The sequence below is a fragment of the Momordica charantia genome (assembly GCF_013281855.1).
Source record: "Momordica charantia cultivar OHB3-1 chromosome 9 unlocalized genomic scaffold, Mcharantia_2.0 BLBB01000009.1, whole genome shotgun sequence".
NCBI lineage: Eukaryota > Viridiplantae > Streptophyta > Magnoliopsida > Cucurbitales > Cucurbitaceae > Momordica > Momordica charantia.
In genome coordinates this window covers 3,286,216-3,303,205 of record NW_028275167.1, presented here as the reverse complement: position 1 = coordinate 3,303,205, position 16,990 = coordinate 3,286,216, and the positions used below count along the sequence as shown (strand labels likewise).

Below are 16,990 nucleotides of genomic sequence, written 5' to 3'. Positions count from 1 at the left end.
CTCGGTCAAACTGGGGAATCCCCGACCCCGATCAAGTCGGGTACCCGTGGAAATCGAGTCCCGCAGGTATTTTTACCATCCCTAACGCCAATATACCATTTTGCTTAAAAGAAAAATGAAGACTAAACAAAAAGACGAAGCCTTAACTAATTGAGCAATGCAGTGATTAACCCTTATTAAATCAAATCGAACTAAGAAGTTATGAAGATATAGTTTCAATAGGAGTGATATAATCTAATAAATGCAAAGAAAAATAAAAATGAAACCGAAGTTACAAGAATATATTAGTAGATGACTAAAATAGAAATTCATAAATTAAAGTAGAAGAGCATCCATTTCCAGTTTTGTACATGAACAGAGAAACCAAATAACTTAAAACTGCATTATTCACATTCTCTACTGCCTTAGCAGAGAAGATATTTACAAAAGTTTTCTTCTTTTCTTTTTTTCTTTTGTACCCATTTTTCTGCCATGGCTTGCAAGCTTCTACAATTCTTATTTCTTATCCAATGAACTAAGATTGAAAAGAAAGCTTTTTAGACTCCACTAAAAACACTTGGTCTCTTAAAGCTCATGGCAAAACAAATCCCAAAACCAAAACTATGTACAACAATTTAGAAAGGTCTTGCTGCCTGGATGATATTATTATTTACAAGTCTGCCTCTATGGCAGTTCGATCACAGGACGTCTTCTTCTTCTTCACGGCTACTCTGGGCGGAAGCTCACTAGGTTCGGGAGGTCGGTCGATTGAAGCTTCTTGATGTCGTTTGCTGAAACCCGGCAGGACTCCAGCGTCAACTGCTTTAAATTCTTCAGAGTTTTCAGATGCCGCAATCCTGCAGAGGTAACTCGCGAATTCGAAATGTTTAAAGAGACCAACTCTGTTAAACCTGCATCATACATGGGAGTATGAGACTTTAAGACATATATTCAGACATTTTAACCAACTTTCTCTAGGGAGAATGCATAATGTTCAACAATTTGTTTATCATAAGCTAGTGGATTTGTAAGTTTGTAACTAGAACTGGAATTTGGGTATTAAATGTTATGAGACAACAGAAGAGAATGCACAACAAAAGTAATAAAAGACTGTTGCTAAATTTAACATGAAGTACCGGAAATTAACTCCAAGGTTTTATCAGTCAGATTGCAATTTTGTGATAGATTGAGCACCATCAGGGAAGACAGGTCTTTGATGTTCTTGACACCAGCATCAGTCAATCCTCCACCACATATTTCCAGGGACTGTAGGTTCTTAAAGTCTGGTAAACAAAATACAATGAGAATGAAGTGGAGATCTCATAGATCAAAAACATCCCATGACAAATAAATCTCATATTTAAATGGTAATTAATCAATAAAACTACCTTCAAAGAAGTAATGATAAAGCTCAATATTAGTTAAAAAGGATATAGATGGCTTCTGGTTTTTCTGTAGGTGTGAATTCATTTAGGAACTCCTAAAAAACTGCTAAGAGATTACCATACGTTGAGTACTCCGCTAACCTAAACTTTTAAACTTTTCGAGGTTTCGCGAGTCAAATATCGTAATAGTTCAATCATGAAACAGAGTGAATTTTACTGTGTATTTGCACATACTTCGCAAATAGTTTGTTCCGGAGTCGGTAATACGAGCTCCGAAGAGATCCAGATGAGTCAATCCTACTAAACCTGCAGAAGAGGAATAAAAAGGCCAATCATACAAAACAGGAACTACAAAAGACCTCAATAATCAAAGCATCCTTCTAAGCATATTTACCAGTTAGGGAAGCAAGTCCGATGTCTGTAACTTGGCGAGCATCCAAATTTAGAGATTTTAGAGATGAGAGTCCAGACAACCTTTTTAAACCAACGTCTGTAACTATGGTGAATGAGAGATTTAATTTCTCCAGATTAAGCAAACCTACAACATAACGGATTGATGGTTGTAAAAGCCAAACTTAACAAAGTTTAGATGATACTGGAAAGTCAGAACAAAATGAAGGCAAATTATCATTTATTTCTTTTAATAGTGGCATCCGATGAATCTTGCAGCCTGACCTGTCAAGAGAAACCACATTTTCAACATTTATAACTTACAGAAATTAATGAGGACACCATACTCATGAACCTTTATTCAATCAAATTTAAATGGGAAGACATAAATAACATTCCCTTCTACTTTTTCTTTGACCAACAGAAATCCACCAACTTTTTCCTGTTTATAGGGCCAAATAATTGAGACACCATCAGACAGTTCCTACAAGATTCTGGACCTGTAATTCTTGGTTGAATCTAACAACCTTAACCACTTAACCCAACTTTCAGCAGTTAACTTTTGTTTTCCATATATTTAATTGTTTCTCAAATGATTTTTCAAATTTCTATCTAGAATCCAATATTAACTAAAACTCATTATGTTTCATTACAAAAAAGTACTGCATAAGATCTGCTAGGTTCATTCAAAATGAATTGACCAGACATTAAATGAGAAAATAAATATCCAAAAAACGAGGTAAACTTCTTTGTGAGTGCTAGAAAAATAAAATAAAAAAGAAAAAATAGTATACTGTCAGGATAATATCTAACCAGAAAGATGACGTAGACCATTGCTTCCAACATCAGTGTCAGACAACTCCAAACATTTTAAACGGCGGAGTGCTGTAACAAGCACTCAATAAAGTTATGAGAGAATTTCAGCAACTAACAAAATACAAAAAAGACACAGAAGATAAAAAGAAGCCATAGGGATTGCACTAGGGACAGAACTATAAGCAGAAATATCTGTCGTTAATGGTGAGATGTACTAGACTAGACAACATGAAGTTTAAACACGCTGTAAAATTAGGTATAAAGCATAAAATTAATAGGTCAGGAGCAAGGTAATTCAAATTGTGATGGACCATCTAACTTGCTACTTATTGTACTAAACTGCAGTGATGCATACTAACTTGTGCTAATTAAAATTGAGAAATCGAAAACTAAGAAAAGGAACCAGAAGCATGAAACCCTAAGCAATTCATCTTTAATAACACGTTGAAGAGGAAAATTCATAAACAAATAGTTTACAAATGACCATTTTTGAGAACTCCAGCCAACAGTCTGCACCAACGTCAGTGAATCCTTTTACATGAATAATTAAGGCAAGAACATATTGTAAAATGGGGTTGCCAAGAATGACTGTTCTAATGGGAATTGTCATTATCAAAAATAGTTTATGACATAATATATTGCCAAGATAAACTACAGTTATTGTACTGGTAGTGAAAATTCCATCACTGACCCTGCAAACTTGAGGTCAGGAGTTTGCGGCTACAGGATTTACTAAGGAAAAGTAAACAACTTCAGTTGATGTAAAATCTTCAAAAAATAAAAGAGAGAAAAAATTGCAACAATGCCCAAGAGAGATGTTCGAAGTTAAATAAAATGTTCACCTTTCAAATTAACCAGCCCATCATCCTCAATCCTGCATGAATCCAAGTTCAAGCTTTCCAAATTTGTTAGACCTGCTTCGTTGACAATTTCATAAATTTAAAAAGTACATATATTTACATTTATAAAGACGAGCGCAAAAGAATGACTTGCAATATGATTTCTTGGTACATTCTTCTTTTACCTTTATGGACTTAGCACCATTACATGGTAACTTCGTCCAGTACAGAAAAAAAAATCAAACAGCTATTCTTGCAGCTTTATTGTCATTAAGAAAATAACAAATGAGGCAATAAAAGAGAGGTCAAAAAGGATTCAGATAGTAACCCACCTTTCAAGTGAACCAAACAATCATCTGTTATGTCATTGAACCCCAAGTTCAATACTTTCAAGGCCCCAAGCCCTGTAGAAAAAGCAGTTCGTCATAAGTACGATTGCTCATACATTAGCACAGCGAAAACATAAAGGCTGAGGCAGCTATTTCATGACATGAATCTTTTAGAAACTTACTAGAAAATTTCTCACTCCCTTCATCAGTTATATGACATCTGCTAAGATTCAAATATTGTAGGGCACCCAAAGCTGACCAAAAGATCACCCAAGTTAACTACGATATAATGAACTTAACATAATACATATTTTGGCTTTCCTTCCAATACTGAAAATAAATTTATAAACAAAGGATGCAGTGTCTATTGTTGACTTGTATTATATTGATCAAATATGTCGTGTAGAAACTTCAAAAATAGATGTCGTGTAGAAACTTCAAAAATAGACCAACTCAAATTCATTTTACATTATAAATTACTAGTACCCTAAAAAGGCTAGGTATATGTCAAGAATAATAACCTGACAGAGTGTTCAAACAAGAAGCTGTAACTGGACAACCCTCTAAATTCAATAGTGAAAGTTTGTGCAGTCCTGCAATTCAAAAAAATGTAATTCACACCACCATTTATAGAACCAAAGCCATAAGGCCAAGCAAAACAAATATAATGGATAACCCGTTATAGAGATTATAGAACATTTGGGATCAGATCGATGAATAGTTACCCTTCAGGAAATAGTTAATATGCCATCACATAAATCAAAAGGAATAGAACATGAGACAAGAATATGTAAGCACTGTGAATGTAAAAACACCCTTATATTTGGCATGTGAATAAAAATAAAGGGGATACGATAACTCCTACCTTTCAAGAATGCAATACCAGTATCTGTAACCTTACTGCAAGAAATTTGTAATGCTGTCAAATTTGTTAGGCCTGGAGGGTGAAAGAAATAATCATTTACAACATGAAAATATGGAAACAAAAGGTTGACGGACAATTTTAATCATAAAGCGAACACCACATTTAAACAAAGTTATTTTAAAAATATAGCAACTGCAATGCTGCAAATGAACCTCAACGTATGCAAACTCATAAGAATTAACATCTACGAGCAATTGCAGTTGAACAGAGATTTACATCAATATATAAAAAGAGAACCTATGTTTAACCAAGTAGAGATGAAGATTCATAAGGAAACCAATCTAAGCAAATCACTCGTTTGTATTTTGCTTAAATAAGCAAGAACTGGAACCGTAAACCAATATATCTACTACACCTAATAGACAGTAAACTTGTCATTACCGGCGAGAGGCTTCATATCAGCATCTGTGATGCAGTTACACCATTTTATATTGAGAGACTCCAACTTTTTTAATCCTGAGAAATTGTAAATATCAAAATCATGAGCCAGATATTCATGTTATTGAAAAGCCCACAAATCTGATAATTGATTCCTCAACATTTTCAAGCTGGAATCACAGTGCTCCAAAACTAACATTCGATAGTCAAAAGAACACTTCAACTAGTAGAATGGTAGACATTACCTTGGAGGTGAATAAGTCCGCCATGAATGCCAGGACATTTCTCTAGGTCTAATCTGATCAAGTTAACAAGATGGGCAAAGACACTCATCCCTTGAGCAGTAATTTCATTGTTTCTCCTAAAACTTAAACTTGTCAACCTCGAGAAGCCTGAAAGATATACCCATGGTTATACAAAGAGCCCGAAAAAAGCCCCTCATAGAGGTCTCCTGTCAGCTATGTCAAAATGAGAATGCGATTGAAAATAATCAGGTATATACCTCCAATATGCTCCAGCCCTCGATCTGATATATGTCCACAGAAGTTTAAATTTAAGGATTGGAGATTTGAGCAATTCCTGAGGTGCATCAATCCATCATCAGTTACATCTGAGCCAGAAAGATCCACAGAAAGTACGGAAGATCCTTGTGAAGAGATGACATCTATCCAAGCATCGTTCACCCCTGGACATTCTCCAAAGTGAAGATCCTGAAAGTACACAGAAGTATCCCTTGCTTTATATCAATTTAACTGGTATGAAAAGGGGAAAATATTAACTAGGACAGAACGCCAACTGATGAAACAGTTGACTCTTGGTTACCTGGAGAGAACAGTCTCGAAAAGCTTCAATTGAAATATCGTTTAAACGCTGGGAGTACACCAGTTCATTAAGGATCAGCTGAGTAATATCCCTTGGGAGCATGCCGAAGTTTTCATATCTATCAATATCCTATTAGCAGAATGTGAACAAATAAATTAGCCATGATATAGTAAGACGACTACCACACGAACAGCAGAAAACTAACATCACACAAAGAGGCAGTGAAAAAACTAAGCACCTTGCATATTCTCCGGATGCCCAAGTCCAAAAGAGAAGGGCATTTCCCTCTTCCAGGTTCAATGTCCATAAAAGGTCGAGAAAATGAAGTTGTCAACCACTTGGAACTCCCACTTTTGCAATATTTTCCAGATACTCCTCTGGGCAAACTATAATCATGATCTTGCTGGTCTCTCTTCCTAGAACAAGCTCCCCCCATTGAGAAGTTATCCCGTAATCAATATATGTCATAAAAACTTCAGCAGAACACTATTGTAACCCATGCAATAACCAAAAAAGGAACATATGCACGTTACTTCCCCCTGCCAGAAATAGAGCATAGCAGACTAAATTCATTAATCTTGATAAAAGATCTCCAATTGAAAGCATGACTATAAGAAAGCTCAATACATTGCAACTTGATGAATTATAGTAAGGCTAGCTGCCACAAAACATGATTATACTCATCTGGTGTTTCTAAACATAGCAGGATTTTTTGTTGTTATAAGCAAAATAACAACAAGTTTCCAGATATTTCCACACCGAAAAGTGTCATGTCATATCCAAACTCAACAGAAAAGGCTAAAACACGCTGTGGACTTTTCTTCATCACGAAAATACAGAAAAATTCGCAGGTTCAAGCTCACGCGGTGGCCAATAGTGAAGAAGAGAGAAAAAAAAAACCCCCGAAAACTGAATGAGAAAATTAACAAGAACGTCAAAACCATTAAAAGATGGAGTAAAACAAGAGGAAACCCCTGATCGCAACCTTGCTTTGAGAAAGAATTTTCATTTTCAACATAATATAAGAAAAAAGAAAATGATCCCTCCACCCCACCAACGAAAAAAGGGAAAATAAAAAACTTGTCAAAAGCAACTGATCAACAGAAAACGAACAAGGGAAAAAAAAACCATCTCCGATTGCAAGAACAGAACACGATCATACCTGAACATGATCAGATTGAATAAATTATCTGAAAAACAAACGATTCTCAGAAGAAGTTATATGAAAGCAGATTTTTTTTCCTTCATTCTTCTCCTTTGGGAGTGGGGAGCTACAGAGGGAAGAGTGAAGGAGGAGGGGCCGGAAAAAGAGAGGAAAAAAGTGCGAGGTGTCACGTAGCCGAGCCGAAGTCCGAAGCAACGGATGATGGACACGTGTAACTTTGTGGCTCGGGGTTAGGTGTGCTTCGGATGACGAGATAAGAAGGCAAAAGAGAGGCGCCGGTGTGTGGGTCCCACTCTGGAAAATTTTGGGGAGATTTTTTCCTTTTTTCTGGCTTTATATTATATTTTTATAATCTGTACTCGACTTTATCCATTCGAGTGTGGGCCCACTGAGGTGGCTTCTGGATATTGGCCACGCAACGTTTTTGGTTCTTGGATTAATTAATTCAGGTTATATTACAAAAATAATAAATAAATATTCATAAAATTTAGCATTTTGTTTAAAAAATACTTCTATTAGTTTAATACTTTTTCGTAAACGTTCAACAATAATCTTTAAGCATTATTATAATTTAGAACAATGTGACAATTAACATAGAAACTTACTTGAATTGTCTATCAATTTTACACTAAAAGTTTGCAACTCTATTATTTACTCAATTTTTTTAATATCTTTTTTAAAATCGATAACTTCTTTAACATTTTCGTTAATTTTCTATTCAAAATGTTAATATATATTTATTTAATATTTTTAAGAACTCATGACCTATTAATCAGAGATATGTGTCTTAACCACTCGAACTAATGTTGAAACTTTTTAAATGTTAAAAGAATATTTTTATAAATAACATGGTGGTGTTTTTTGTAATTTAGCCATCAATTTACCACTAATAAGAAACTTTTATAAGCTAGTGGGAGATTTTTTTTTCTTTTAGTTTTGATCTCCTGCGGTCGAGTCTATTGTAGAAAGATGGGTTTGTTTTTTGTTTTGACTTTAGCTGGTCTCATTCTCATTGGATTGTCAATTGCGTCAAGTAAAGTATCTAATGAATGAAAATATAGAAAAATTATTTTAAATTACTCGATTAAAAAATTAATTTTTTCTTTTATATAGAAAGATTAAGATTTGTTTGTTTAAAAATTTTTGTATGGAATAGATGTTTGCTAGCAATTAATAAACTTTTGTAATTAGAAGATACAAATTAATAATTGACCTGAACTATTTTAATTTTAATTTTGGAATCTAAAAACAATTAAATATTAATGATAAATACTAACGTAATTAAAAAAATCAAATTTAAATACTACAAAAACACACTAAATTTTTAATTTGACTTTATTTTTCAGGTCCTTTTTGTTTCGTTTCATTGAAATATCTATACTTTATATTATTTTTATCTTAAAATTATAGTGGTTTTTTTTTCCTTTTCAAGAAATTTGATGGATTTCGTTGTTTTATAGTTTTCAGTGCATAAAGGTAGAAAATGACCTTTTTGGCCTGTTGAAATATGTCTTATTCCATTAATAAATTATTAAGGGAATAATAAAATAATAATTGTAATTTGTGAGAAGGACATCGGTCCAATCACATTGGTTGATTTCGGGTCCACTTAACATATCACAACTGATGAAAAAATGCATATTGCCAATGTGGGGTTATTATTGTTTTTTTTAAAGTTGTTTGAAAATATATATATATTATTTTGTTGGGTCTACTTTTAGTTTTTTCAGTACAACAATATGCGGGGGCCGGGGTTCAAATATATGACCTCTTAGTTGACAATATCTGATCCAAGATTTTATGTTAGTTTAAAGTTTCGAAGTCGTTCAAAGCATGATTAGACAGACTGAGTAAGCTTAAAACAACGACCAGACAATATTTCATGATGGAAAAGTGTATACAAAATATACACTCTTTAATACAAACTTTACGACTATTTTCAAGAAATTTAGTTTGTAGATTGTCATGTTAAAATTATGATTGAAATAAATAAGATAAAAATGAATAATTAAAACAGTCTTTTTTAAAAGTACAGAAACCAAAATAGATATTTTAATTTTAAAATTAAAGAAATCAAAAAAAAAATAAAAGTATGACAAAAATACTATTTAAAGGAAAAAAGAAATATGTACCATTTGTAAATGAAAAAATAATAATAATTGGTTTTTATAAGTATTTTTAATCTTCTAATCAAATAAATAAGTACTAATGCCTACTGTTACTTGCCTTCTTAAAGTTGGTATTTCTTTGTGTTGTTAGAGGGTTTAATAGTAAAATGATTCAGTCAGAAATTAGGATTGAATTTCCTTTTCATTTTTCAATACCCATGAATAAACTCGAAATTAAATTTAAGGGGAAGTCATTTAGTTGGTATATGGAATTTCAAAATGTTGATTTCAATCTTTTGACTTCTAGGCCTGTTTCATTTTGGTATCTGAATTTTTAAAATATTTATTCTTTTTCGTCTTCATCTTTGTTTTGCTATTAACAAAATTAATAATATAATTTCAAGTATGTATACTAATATGTTAAGGCGAGCATCTGTTCAAACTACAAAGATTCTTAGACAATTATTGATGAGTATAAGTAGGCAAAATAATATCGCAATTTTTTTTTAAAGTTCATAGACCATAAAAAATATCATAACCAAAATAAATATTTCAAATCATTATAGACTAAAACTAAACAATTTTATTTTAATTTTTACGATAGCGACCCAACAAAGCTACTATTGTTGTTGAAAAGTGTTTGAAATTCTATTAGTAATAATGTGGATATACTCCCTTGCATACTTATAATGATTTTTGCTAAATATATTCACTAGTATGAACAAATTTCAAAACCTCACCTTATATTTACAATTTTGCTTAGATTTTTGTTAGGTATCTCTTGGTTCAAAATTTCTATGGAATATTTGAAAAAGAAAAATCTAATATTTCAAAAAAAAAAAATATATATATATATATTTTATAAATTAGGTAGGTACAAAATACATGATTTGTCTTTCTATTAGCTAAACAATGATATAAAGTTGCGTTTAAAAAAATGATACAATATCGAAATATATTAAATAAAAGTTTAAAGATATAACTGAAATTAAAATTTACGGATTGATTTGCTCAAATTTTAAAGAGAATATTTTGAAGCTTAACCGGAAAATATTAATTATTAAATTGACATAACTTAATTATCATTTGGAAATCAAATATACGTATAATATTTGAATAAAAACAAACGGAAGAAAAATACAATTTTCATGAACTTGGAGGTTTATTAAATTTTATTACAAACTTAGACTCCAGTGTTAACATTCTTACCTTTTTTAGTTTGTGATAAATTAACCTACTAATTTAAAAATCTCACTCGTTTCCACAGGTACAAAATCGAACTACCAATATACAGGATGAACGGTTGAATAGGTCGATTAAAAGTTACATGTTTCAAACACGAATCTAATAAATTTAGTGTCATTTTTTCTTAGGTCCCATCAATTACTTAATATAAATATGTCTTATAATTCATTAAATGAAATTGAGATATTTTCTTGAACAATTCGTCGAACGAAACTCATTAAAAGAACAAAATTGCTTATACAAGTTTAACATAAAATTGCAACACTACCCGTTTCATTCAATGAAAATGAAAGTTTAATATAAAATTTGAGACTTGCGAAATTGAGATATTTTTTTGGAGGGCACAATTAATATTAAATGGAGAGTAAATGACAAAATTGAAGCTTCTGCTACCATCTTAATCATGTTAAATTATTGATGAATCTCAAGCTTAAACTAATTAGTTTAGTTTATAGAATATGTAATGCATATTTTGGTATTGTAAGCAAAATCAGTAATTTAATTTAACTAATATTTTTCTATGAAAAAAACTAATAATAAATTTGTAAAAATCAAATAATTATCTATAGCAGATTGTAAAAATCAGATTTCTTAATTCGATACTAATTTATTTTATATATAAAAAAAGAATAAAAAATCGATACTAATTGCTCCACTGCCTGCTGATCGACGGCGTTACACCAGAACTTCAGGAGACCCCAAAACCGCGTCGCTTGTTTCCGCCGACTAGGGCGGCCGCCGATTTCCTCCTCAGAAACCCTCTCGCCGGCGCCGACCAAGCTCGCTCTGTGTCTCGGATATTCATATCACTTTCTCCGTTTTGTTATTGTCCGATTCCTGAGAACGAAGAAGAAGAAGAGGAGTGATCTGCTCCCCTTGTAAAAGGTTCGAGTAAATTATAGCATTTTTTGCCTTTCGATACTGTTTGTGGGTCTTATTATCGAGTCATTTGACTATGAAGCTCTTCGTTTCATTTATTTGATTTCAAATCCGTCTCTGGGTTGCTCTAACTGAAAAGGGGATTTGTATTTCGATGACCTTAATCGGAATCTAGCATTGACGAATCCAATTCGAGAGGCTTGTTCTTGTTTGTAATTGTAATCTACATTTGGGTTTTGTCGCTTAGCGATTTGTAAGTGTTACCTGCGTGTAATACTTCATTTGGGATAGAAAATTTCACGATTTCTAGGGCTAGGGTTAGCTGCGACGTGCTTCGGGATGAATTTCTTACACTTATTTTACTATTTTTTGGTGTAGAGAGGGGATTCTGCGATGGATGTGCAAATGAAGGACGAAAAGAACATAGAGGAGGAAGATGAATATGTTGAATATGTTCCTGTGGCAAAGCGTAGAGCATTGGAAGCTCAAAAGATTCTTATGCGCAAGGGAAAGGCTTCTGCTCTTGAGGAAGAGTTGGAGAAGTCAAGGCTTGCTGAAGCCAAGCCCAGTCTCCTTATAAAGGCATCTCAGATGAAGCGTGACCAGCCCGAGGTCAGTCCGACCGAGCAGATTGTTCAGCAAGAAAAGGAGATGATTGAGCACTTATCTGATCGAAAAACTCTAATGTCTGTTCGGGAACTAGCAAAAGGAATAACTTACACGGAGCCACTGTTAACTGGATGGAAGCCACCATTGCCTATCAGGAGGATGTCGAGAAAGGCGTGTGATTTGATTCGCAAACAATGGCACATAATAGTTGATGGTGATGATATTCCACCGCCAATTAAAAACTTCAAGGACATGAGACTGCCAGAACCAATTTTGAAGAAGTTGAAAGAAAAGGGAATTGTGCAGCCTACTCCCATTCAGGTCCAAGGTCTTCCTGTGATTTTATCTGGCAGAGATATGATCGGGATTGCATTTACGGGCTCGGGAAAGACCCTGGTTTTTGTTCTTCCTTTAATAATGATTGCACTACAAGAAGAGGTCATGATGCCCATAGTTTCAGGAGAAGGGCCTTTCGGTTTGATTATTTGCCCTTCAAGGGAGCTTGCAAGACAGACTTATGAAGTGGTCGAACAGTTTTTAATTCCCATGAAGGAGGCTGGATATCCAGAACTAAGGCCTTTACTTTGTATTGGTGGAGTGGATATGAGATCACAAATCGAGGTGGTGAAGAAGGGTGTTCATATTGTTGTTGCAACTCCTGGGAGGTTGAAGGATATGTTGGCAAAAAAGAAAATGAACCTTGACAATTGCAGGTAAAAGATTTTCTCCATTTTCTATCTCATCATTTGGGTTGGACTCTCTGAAAAGAAAACTGAAATGGACTCATCAATGATAGCAAGAAGTAATGAAGGTTTTTGATAATGTTCGTATGTTTTGTGGAAATTGTTATTTGTTTGGCAAAGAAAAATCCATGCTTGATTGCATCCTCTAGGATCTTTTCCCCTAAAGTTATTTTTGATTATTTGTTGTTAAGCCTCTACTCATTTCCCATTACTTCAGATGATGCAAATTGATGATTGTTGTTTTAACCTTCTGACTTTAGTGGTTCTCCTCTTGGTTGGGAATAATGATATACCAATTTTTCTATTGCCACAGGTATCTTACTTTAGACGAGGCTGATAGATTAGTGGATCTGGGATTTGAAGACGATATTAGGGAAGTTTTTGATCATTTCAAGGCTCAACGCCAAACTCTCTTATTCTCTGCTACAATGCCTACCAAAATTCAAAATTTTGCAAGAAGTGCCCTGGTAAAGCCTGTAACCGTCAATGTGGGAAGAGCTGGAGCTGCAAACCTTGACGTCATCCAGGAAGTCGAGTATGTGAAACAAGAGGCAAAAATTGTTTACTTGCTTGAGTGCCTTCAGAAAACTCCACCTCCGGTGTTGATATTTTGCGAGAACAAAGCCGATGTTGACGACATCCATGAGTACCTCCTCTTGAAAGGTGTGGAAGCAGTGGCAATTCATGGAGGGAAAGATCAGGAAGAGAGAGAGTATGCTATATCATCCTTCAAGGCGGGAAAGAAAGATGTATTGGTTGCAACTGACGTTGCATCAAAGGGTTTAGATTTCCCAGACATTCAACATGTTATCAACTATGACATGCCAGCCGAAATTGAGAACTATGTCCATCGGATTGGTCGAACTGGACGGTGTGGTAAGACGGGAATTGCAACAACTTTCATAAACAAGAATCAAAGCGAAACGACTCTCCTCGATTTGAAACACCTTCTGCAAGAAGCAAAACAGAGGATTCCACCAGTGTTGGCCGAGCTGAATGACCCGATGGAGGATGTGGAAGCGATCACGAACGCAAGTGGGGTCAAAGGTTGTGCTTACTGTGGTGGACTTGGTCACCGTATCCGTGACTGCCCCAAATTAGAGCATCAAAAAAGCATGGCAATTGCCAGTTCTAGAAGAGATTACTTTGGATCAGGTGGTTATAGAGGAGAAATTTGAGAAAGCTAAGAACAGAGTAAGAATCTTTTTGTTTGATTTCCCATTTTGCTCTCCGCGGATTGTAACTGTATAAACTGATAAATTAGTATAAGGTTAATTGTTCCAATGAAATCAGTAATTAACTTGGTGGATATGGAATGGAATTTGTTGTTTTGCCTGCGTTGACATTTGTGAGTGTGTCATTGCTTCCATCTCAGGGACAATGACAGACGATTAAGACTCAATGTTGGTTAACCTCAAAATAATAAATCATTAATTGACATTATTGACAGTCTTTACAAATATGAAAAAGAAGAGGGTCTTCTTTGGAAATGGAGTATAAAAACTGTCTTCCGTTACAATTTTCTGTCACAGAGATGAACTGAACTGAAGCGGATGTGAGCATTCTGGTCCAAGTTCTGAAAGGAACTTTGTGTTAAACTTTTTCTCTGAAGGTAAATTTGAAGGTCCAGCTTAACAGATCAACAACTAGTCAACTGGAACTTCTACATCCATTTTTATACCTGAATTACCAAGAACCTGCGAAATAATGAAGAGTATAAAGCTTGATAAATCAAGAACCGCACAAAAACTTACAAGTTGCTCAGTAGTTTCATGAACTTTTTTCAGATTACTACTTTCATGAAAGGCTAGAGAAGTTTATGTTGGTTTCTTCTCTCTTTATAGTACGCTAAAGCAGCAAAATACGTCATGTCGTTAAAAGTACCTTATTGAAGTCGTCGAGTGTTAAGTGAGAGTTTCTTGTATAGCCTGCTTCTTGTAATAGTTGGCACAAGACTTGCTGCAAGAGAAAGAGGAGAGAAATTATTGTACTCCTGATCTATCCTAATTCCTAACAGATAAGTTCATTTATGAAGGTGAAATGAATAATATGAGCACGTATTTTCCTTTCGATCAGCGTAAATTCAGTTGATGTATATGCTCAAGCAGGCATATCATCATCAACGAATCAACCTTGATTCTAACGATGCACCTAATGGATTAATATCTTAGAGGCTTTATTAGCTATGTATTGATGCTAATGAATTACATTGCAATCTCAGATAACAGTAAGTTGGAATGGCAATGAAATAGAAAACTAAGGGAAGGAGGAGGCCATACCTCTCGCTGCTCATCGGAGATGAACGGACCGGACAAATCACGGAGCACTTCAATGATGTCGTCGAAAGACACCTTCCCATTGCAATCCGCATCATATACCTTGAAAATAACTGAAATAAAGAGACACTAGCAACTATCAGTAAGGAATAACTATCTTAAAGTGAGCTTTCTACAGTGACAGTATGACAGGAACTCTTTGATAGGGCATTTCAAAAGTTTGACAGCTTTTGAGTAGAAAGAGTGTATGACAAGTTCTCCCGTTCCTTATATTACATGGCTGACCTTAAAATTAAACTACACAACTGAGAACCAAAAAAATAATTGGCAGGGATCTGTGATGTTTCAAATAAGAATTAATTTTCAACTAGAACCATTGACAAAACCGGAAGAAAATGAGCATGCAGCAGAAATACAAGAACTTACATTCAATCTTATGGTGCGTACTAGCTTTAGCACTGAATGCTGACAAAAAAGCCACAAAATCCTTAAAATTCAAACCATCAACCATCTTGAGCAGCCGCTGAAGAAAACAATAGAACAAAGACCATAAGTCACCATTGATATTTTCAAAGTTCAACAAGAAAAAGTTTCAATATAAACCTGAGAAAGTGGATTCATTGCGAATTCAGGAACTGATAGGAATTCATCAGCTGAAATGAACCCCTTGGCACTTCTATCAAGTTGGCAGAATCTCTGATATAAGGACACTATTTCCTGTTGGGAGACTATTACACAGCCAAAAGATAAGAGAAAGTAAGGCAACTAAATCAAACACAAATATAAATAAAGACATCAATCAAGGCAAGAATAAAATTAACCCACAAAGTTTATTGCAGTGTTCTTGAACTTCTTCAATATCATATTGAGTGAGCATCGATGAGGCATTCCCCATGAGTTCTCAATCCAAAACCCCAAATGATGCTACGAAACCGATCTGATGAAACGAGGAAAAGAAACCCACAAAAACCCATCAATCAATCTTCAAATACCGAGACAGAATCAGAACAGAACAGGAAATACCCTCAATTTTAATGGGTAAACTGAAATTCAAACGATTATGTTTCATATATTCAGACAAATTGGAAGGATTCTCAGAGCAGACCTGAAAACCAGAGCTGATCTGAGAATGGCCGATCCCAAATTGGGTTTCTTTTACTTACCCGCAGCAGATTTAGAACCAACCCGGATGAAGATTTCACCTGGACATCATCGAGACGCTAAAAAGTAGACATAAATTTGAGACCCCTTTTTTTGTAGTCATCGAAGGCGACGAAGAAATCCCCTTTGATCCTATCCTATGAGAATCAAGGGCATCGCTAATCTAGATGCTAATTTCGTTAGGAGTAGGAATTTGTTGGTGAAATTTTGTGAATTTATATGTGGGTTGGTAAAAAATTAAAACTGGATTACGAAAAGCACGAAAATTTACAGAATTTTGTTGAATTTGTGAATGGAGGAACTTCAGGGCTACTGTACTCTTTGAACCGTGATGATGTTAGGTTTGGTGAGGGAACGAATTATAACCACTTTATTTGTCATTTAATTTGAATTGATTAACTTAAGAACAACAATGAATTGTTTAATAATTACTCCAAGTTAGTTATTAATTAATTTCTTGGTTAGATTAGAAATTAAAATTGAGAACTATATACATAAATTACTTAACCAGGCCAGGTTGATAGGATTTAGCCAAATTTAAAACTAACAAAGTTGTCTTTTATAGGATTCAATTTTTGTTTGTGTAAATTTAACTAATACTTCAAAGGTTTTATAGTCTATAAATTTTCACAATTATTTTGGTGGAGGGATATGGTTTACCATATGAGAATCTTATAAGTTTAAAAAATGATTTAAAATAGTCTCTGTCATTGGTTTTTTCTTTTAGATATATAAATTTTTTATTTTTATTTTGTGAGTGTTGGGCTGGAAAGAAGTTCAAACGAAATTTGTTAGGAAAATGAGCATGGTATACGAGTGATGACAATTATCTTTATTGTTATGAAACCTTTTAGAGTTATTGTCAGAGAACATATAAGTTTGTCCATCAACAATTTGAATGTGGAGTGATTCTTCGTAAACTTTTAGCTTATAAACGGTGA

At 34.1% G+C, this 16,990-nt stretch overlaps 3 protein-coding genes across 4 annotated transcripts; 1 reads left to right on the top strand and 2 right to left on the bottom strand.

Annotated features, from left to right (window-relative positions):
• Window positions 1–292: 292 nt before the first annotated feature.
• LOC111016036 (Leucine-rich repeat family protein) lies at window positions 293–7,182 on the bottom strand. Its single transcript, XM_022291283.2, has 16 exons — window positions 7,026–7,182; window positions 6,102–6,402; window positions 5,864–5,992; window positions 5,544–5,751; window positions 5,287–5,433; window positions 5,045–5,119; window positions 4,604–4,675; window positions 4,260–4,331; window positions 3,921–3,992; window positions 3,742–3,813; window positions 3,413–3,484; window positions 2,568–2,639; window positions 1,759–1,902; window positions 1,599–1,670; window positions 1,116–1,262; window positions 293–890 (listed from the first exon to the last, which is right to left on the bottom strand). The coding sequence occupies exons 2-16, from the start codon at window positions 6,297–6,299 to the stop codon at window positions 706–708; spliced, it is 1,737 nt and encodes a 578-aa protein (XP_022146975.1). The 5' UTR covers window positions 6,300–6,402; window positions 7,026–7,182; the 3' UTR covers window positions 293–705.
• Window positions 7,183–11,026: 3,844 nt separating this feature from the next.
• LOC111017080 (DEAD-box protein abstrakt) lies at window positions 11,027–13,923 on the top strand. The gene is made up of 3 exons (XM_022292744.2): window positions 11,027–11,266; window positions 11,639–12,582; window positions 12,926–13,923. The coding sequence occupies exons 2-3, from the start codon at window positions 11,654–11,656 to the stop codon at window positions 13,788–13,790; spliced, it is 1,794 nt and encodes a 597-aa protein (XP_022148436.1). The 5' UTR covers window positions 11,027–11,266; window positions 11,639–11,653; the 3' UTR covers window positions 13,791–13,923.
• A 97-nt stretch (window positions 13,924–14,020) lies between these two features.
• Window positions 14,021–16,309, bottom strand: LOC111017088 (uncharacterized). 2 transcript variants are annotated; one of them, XM_022292757.2, is made up of 7 exons: window positions 15,994–16,309; window positions 15,714–15,825; window positions 15,492–15,616; window positions 15,315–15,411; window positions 14,892–15,001; window positions 14,497–14,571; window positions 14,021–14,309 (listed from the first exon to the last, which is right to left on the bottom strand). In XM_022292757.2, the coding sequence occupies exons 2-7, from the start codon at window positions 15,781–15,783 to the stop codon at window positions 14,259–14,261; spliced, it is 528 nt and encodes a 175-aa protein (XP_022148449.1). In that variant the 5' UTR covers window positions 15,784–15,825; window positions 15,994–16,309; the 3' UTR covers window positions 14,021–14,258. The 2 variants fall into 2 exon arrangements, with proteins under 2 accessions (XP_022148449.1, XP_022148457.1); XM_022292765.2 differs by having other exon boundaries at window positions 16,052–16,308.
• Between the last annotated feature and the right edge of the window lie 681 nt (window positions 16,310–16,990).